General features: G+C 50.8%; 1 protein-coding gene across 1 annotated transcript in view; it reads right to left on the bottom strand.

Annotated features, from left to right (window-relative positions):
• Positions 1-1774: 1774 nt before the first annotated feature.
• CCDC30 (coiled-coil domain containing 30) overlaps positions 1775-6000 on the bottom strand; it is a 40238-nt gene continuing 36012 nt past the window's right edge. The window contains exons 21-24 of the mRNA XM_054291849.1: positions 5056-5192; positions 4689-4800; positions 3581-3642; positions 1775-2283 (exon numbers count right to left, since the gene is read on the bottom strand). Of these exons, the coding sequence (XP_054147824.1) occupies positions 2061-2283; positions 3581-3642; positions 4689-4800; positions 5056-5192 (534 nt within the window). The 3' untranslated portion in view covers positions 1775-2060. The remainder of the gene's footprint in view (positions 2284-3580; positions 3643-4688; positions 4801-5055; positions 5193-6000) is intronic.

Here is a 6000-nt window from a genome sequence, read left to right as displayed (position 1 = left end):
ATCAACACAAACCCCAGGATTTCCCTCTGGTTCTGTACCTGCACCATGGCCCCTGCCACAGTTGGAAATTTGCATTTTCTTCCCTGTTTTGTGCCTCCAGCACTGGGGAGGTCCCACCTCGAGTCCTGTGTTTGTTTTGGTTGTGGAAAGTTGCCCACCTTGTTGTGTGGGCACAGAGCTGCTGTGGGGTGAGGGAGAACTGAGGGAGCTGCTCCAAGGCATCTCTGAGGTGGGATAACCCAGGCTCTTGTGTCAATCCATCCCTTGGAGTGGATGAAAGGACATTGAATGATTGGTGTTTACACACACACATATTTTTTTATATATCACATTTATTTTAACACTTTGGTTGCAATGGAAATCGCCTATGTAGCCATTTTGATTATTTCCTTTAGAAATACACCAATATAAAAGTATAAAAATAACACTTTAGAAAATACATGAGGGAAAGAAAGAGGAAAAAAAAGAAAGGATCAGGGAAATAAAGAGAAAAAAAAAGAAAGGATCAGAGCAGAGAGTGGAGAGGAGAGGTCTCACCACCCATGGATGAGGTGACAAGACTTGGTTATTGCAATTTCAGTGTCCACAGTCAAAGTGATGGTCACAGTCTGGATCCATCAGGGGTGGAAGCTCCAAAAATTCAAAGTTCAGTGGGTTAATACAGGCTCAGGCTCAGTGGGAACAGCCAGGTACCTTCCCTGGGGTCAGGAATTTGTAACACTGGGGTCATCCCAGTCCTCAGAAATGAGTCTGTGCTCCCTCCAGGCTCTCTGATTGGTTGTGCCCCTTCTAAAACCTGACTCTGCCTCTCCCTGAGTGTGGCTGAGCCAGTCCTGCCCCTCACAAGGGATGAAACCCCCCAGCCCCTCCATGGGAGTGCTCCTGATGCTCCCCTGCGGCCCAGGGCACAGCCAGGGGGATGAGGATGCACAGCTGCCCCAGGCACTGCTCACACACCGCCCAGGGACACCCCAAACCCCATGGAAAGGTTCTGTGCACCCCAAAAGGCTCCTGGAGGGCTCTGGGGAGCCCAAACAGGCACAGCCACGGGTTGGGGGCACCCAAAGGCAGTGCTGAGGGTATGGCACAAAACAAACCAAGGGGTGGGGAACCCCCCCCAAAATGGAGACCAGGGCTTGGGCCACTCTCTAAGGGTGCAGAGGGGCACAGTGAGGGGTCCAGAGCTCCCTGGAACACACAGGGAGAGCCCAGGGAGCACAGAAAGGCCCACGGAGATGCCCAGCCACGCTCTGCTCCCACCTGGTCTGCATTTCTGACCCTGCTGTTCCCTCTTGGCACCCTCAGACTCCCTCCAGTCCCTGTTTGGCATGGCCTGGTCCCTCTCACTCTCACCCAAGCATCCTCAGAGACCATCTATTCCAAAAGTATCCCTTTTCCCTTTTCCCTTCCCTTCCCTTGAAATTTCCTTTCCTTTCCTTGAAATTTCCTTCCCTTCCCTTCCCTTCCCTTCCCTTCCCTTCCCTTCCCTTCCCTTCCCTTCCCTCCTCTCTCCTGCCCCTATTCCATCTCCCTTTGTCCTTCCACTCCTTCTATCTCATTTCTGACCCCTCTGCCCATCACATCCTGCCCCCAGAGCTTCTCCTTCCTCCCATCTTCCTTCCCCACACATTCCCATCCCCTCCCCAGCACTCAGAGATCCTGCTCACCTCTGCCCAGAGCAAAGGGAAAAGGGGAATGACAGTGTGGGGGCAATAGGGTAAAAGGGAAATTCTGCAAGTTTTATTTATAAAATTTATAGATTTGGACTGGATTAGGGCTGAGGGAGGACACCCTTCACCCCACCCCTCTAGCACTGTACAGAGTTTATTTACAAATTCCAGCCTCCAGTGGATCTGGGATCACACACACATTTACAGGTGGGCAAGTAAAAAAAAAACAAAAAGAACCAAAACAACAAAACTGTGGAATCATTTAGTTGGAACACATCCCAGCAATCATGGCACAGTCCATTTGGCAATTCTCTTTGCAGGCTCTGCTGTCCCATGGCTGCAGGAGCCCAGATCCTGCAGGTGAGGTCAGGCTGCACCAGCATTCCCAGCTCAGGAGCTCTGGGAGCCCAGGCTGTGGCTCTGCTCCTGCAGAGGGGAGGCTGAGGGGGCCGTGCTGTCCCCAGGAGAGGCCACGTTCAGGTACCCAATCTCTGAGGGCTGTGAGGGGGACAGGCAGAAGGAGGAATCCTGGCTCTCAGCCTCTCCCTCAGGCTTTGTGCTCTGCGGGGCCTTCAGGGCGCCCAGGGGCTCTGGGGTATCTCGGGGTGGGAAGCTGGAAACAAATTTTTCATTTTCTGTCATTCTGTGCAGTCTGAGTGACCCCTACCCAACAGCTCTGAGCAGCACAGAACGATGTGGGTGCTCTGCTCTTGGAGTAATTTTCCTAACAGGTCCAGAACCTGCCTGGACCATCCTCCACCCCAACAGTGCCTGGGGCTGTCACCAAACCCCCAGAGCTGCATCTCCAGAGCTGTATTGTCCCCCTGCCTCTCCCCCATCTGGTTTGGCACTGATTGGAATGGAGGAACACATCCCACATTTGGCATGGATTGGAATGGAGGAACACACCCCAGAGGGATGTGGGACACAGCTCTGGCCACACAAGGACTCCCAAGTGTCACCACCTCTTGTATAAAGAGTCCTCCAAAGGCCCTGAGCACCAAGATTCCTAAATCCCACAGCGTTCCCCAAAATACTCTGAAAATTGGATGTCTCCATCCCATCAGCTGACTGGTTTCAATACCATTTTAATGCCATTTTAATACTATTTTTCCTAAAATTGGACTTCTTCATCCCATCAGCTGACTGGTTTCAATACCATTCTAATGCCATTTTAATACCATTTCAATACCATTCTAATGCCATTTTATTTTTCCTAAAATTTGCCTTCTCCATCCCATCACCTGACTGGCTTCAATATCATTTAAATGCCATTTTAATACTATTTTCCTTAAAATTGGATTTCTCCATCCCATGGTATTGACTGGTTTCAATACCATTCTAATGCCATTTTAATACCATTTCAATACCATTCTAATACCATTTTATTGTCTCTAAAATTTGATTTCTCCATCCCATCACCTGACTGGTTTAAATATCATTCTAATGCCATTTTAGTACTATTTTAAGTGGCATTTTAATACTATTTTCCCTAAAATTGGACTTTTCCATCCCATCAGCTGACTGGTTTCAATACCATTTTAAATTCCATTTTAATACTATTTTCCCTAAAATTGGACTTTTCCATCCCATGGTATTGACCGGTTTCAATACCATTCTAATACCATTTTATTTTTCCTAAAATTTGCCTTCTCCATCCCATCACCTGACTGGCTTCAATACCATTTTAAATGCCATTTTAATACTATTTTCCCTAAAAGTTGACTTTTCCATCCCATCAGCTGACTGGTTTCAATACCATTATTTTAAATGCCATTTTAATACTATTTTCCCTAAAATTTGCCCCAAAACTACAAAAAAAAGCCCCTGGGAGGTGAAAGCTCAGGGTGGAGCAGCCAAAATTCTCCATTGGCGCCTCCCTGGCTGCCCCTCTGTCCCCCCCACGGTACCTGGCACGAGGAGGTGGCAGCACCTTGCTCTGGGGGTGGCTTCCAGGAGCAAGCTTCAGGTCCTGGAAGGAAGAACAGAGGCTTGGAAAGGAGGAGACACAGGTCAGACCCTCAATTCCAACAATTCCTGGTCTCCCCCAGCTTCACTGAGAGCCCTCTCCACCAAGTGCAGCCCCATGAGGTGCTAATCAGGGGTTTGGTTGTCCTTTGGGTGTAAATTTATTCTAAAATATCTAAAAACCAAGCCTCACCAAGGCCAGGTGAGCCCCAAACAGCCCTTTCCCCCTCAACAGCTCATTTCCAACCTGCCTAGGTTCTCCCCAAATTAAAAGTCCTAAATCCACCTGGTTGGTTTTAAAACTGTCTGATTCCATGGATTTTCTCCATCTCTCCTGCCAAAGTTCTTCATTAACAACTTTCCCTCAGCTCAGGAATTACTGCTCAGCTTGGCCTGAGGAGGGAACACTCCTCCTGGCAGGAGGAACATTCCCAATCTCCTCCTTTCTTAAAGCAGCTTTACAACTGAGTTTTGACCAGCTCTGAATGTGCCAGGTGAGATTCCTGTCCTGTGGAGAGGGACACAGGGGCAGCAGCTCAGGGAGGAGCAGGGGATGAGTGTGAGGAGCCCTCAGCTCCTCACCACATCTGTATGGAACCTTCAGCTCCTCACAGAGCCCCTCCTCACCACATCTGTATGGAAATTCAGCTCCTCACCACATCTGTATGGAGCCCTCAGCTCCTCACCACATCTGTATGGAGCCCTCAGCTCCTCACAGAGCCCCTCCTCACCACATCTGTATGGAGATTCAGTTTCTCACAGAGCCTGTCCCCACTAGTATGGAGCCTTCAGCTCCTCACCACATCTGTATGGAGCCTTCACTTCCCCCCAAAGCCTCTCCTCACCACATCTCTATAGAGATTCAGCTCCTCACCAACCCTCTCCTCACCACATCTGTATGGAGCCCTCAGCTCCTCTCAAATCCCCTCCTCACCACGCCTGTCACCACCAACTACCCCGGAGCCCTTTCCACCTCAAGGCATGGACCCAGCTCCCCCTCAGCCCCTCAGTTCTGTGACTGCTGCTGCTCCCAGCCCTGCTGGGTCTCACCTCAGTGCTGGGAGCAGGGCTGCTCCTGGCCAGGCGCTGGGAGGAGCCCACAAGGCTGGAGAGCTGGAGCTTGTCCTGCAGCCGCGCGTTCTCCTCCTCCAGGGTCTTCCCTCTGAGCACGGCACAAAGCACAGGTTATTCTCCTTCCAAGCCATGCCCCATTTTCCAACAGGACTTTTCTTTTCCAGCCTCAGAGCTGTTGCTCTCCACAGCCTCCAGCTCAGTGGTGAGGTTGGATGGGAAAATGGGGTAATTAAATCCCTAATTAGAGCCATGATCACAGACACTGCACCCACAGCCCAGACTTTCCTCTGGAATACTTAAGAGAAAGAGGCACAAAACCAGGAAAAGGGAGGATGGACATCACCTGCTCTGCAGGGAGGGAATCCCAGAGCGGAGGCTCCACGGGGACTCCTCCTGGTCTGAGATTTTTTGGAGGAGCCTTCGCCTCTCCTGGAGTAATTTCTCGTTCTCAGCAGTGATCTGGGCAATCAGCACCTTCCCCTGAGGGTGGTGGAGAAGGAAAGAACAATCACCAGTCACTCTTGACTCTTCTCTGTCCTCTGCAAACCTCAGGGCTTTCCCAAGGGTGCCAGCTCCCAAACCTTGGAGTCACCATCCCTGGAAGTGCTCAAGAACCTCATGGGTGTGGTGCCTGGGGACATAGTTTAGTGGTGGTTGCACTTGAAGATCCTCACCTTAAGGGTCTTCTCCAACCTCAGTAACTCTGCAATACCCTGTTTGATGTAAAATACCCCAAAAAGAGGCCCTGGGGTCACTTCCCAGCAGGAATTGGCTGAGGCAAAGGAACATGGAGCCCAGCCAGTGTCAGACTGGGATTTGAGGATGTGGATTCCCCCAAGGGCAATCCTGAGCCAGGAAATTCCTTTTGGCTTTTTGTTACTACAGGTTGGTGCCCCTGGTGCCTTCCTGCAAGGAGGGAGTTTGGACAAAGGCCTGGAGTGCCAGGACACAGGGAATGGCTCCCACTGCCAGGTGGCAGGGTCAGATGGGATATGGGGAAGGAATTCCTCCCTGGCAGGGTGGGCAGGCCCTGGCACAGGGTGCCCAGAGCAGCTGTGGCTGCTCCATCCCCCTGGCAGTGCCCAAGATCAGGTTGGACAGGGCTTGGAGCAGCCTGGGATACTGGAAGGTGTCCCTGCCATGGCAAGGGGTGGAATGGGATGAGCTTGAAGGTCCCTTCCAACTCACACCATTCCCTGAGTCCATGATCATTTTCACAGAATCACCAAATCACAAAATCACCAAATCATAGAATCACCAGGTTGGAAGAAACCTTAAAATCATCGAG

This window comes from Melozone crissalis, unplaced genomic scaffold (assembly GCF_028551555.1).
Source record: "Melozone crissalis strain CALT ecotype California unplaced genomic scaffold, PUWL_Pcris_2 ptg000107l_1, whole genome shotgun sequence".
NCBI lineage: Eukaryota > Metazoa > Chordata > Aves > Passeriformes > Passerellidae > Melozone > Melozone crissalis.
Note: the sequence above shows the minus strand (reverse complement) of the source record. Positions and strands in the feature narration are given on the sequence as shown.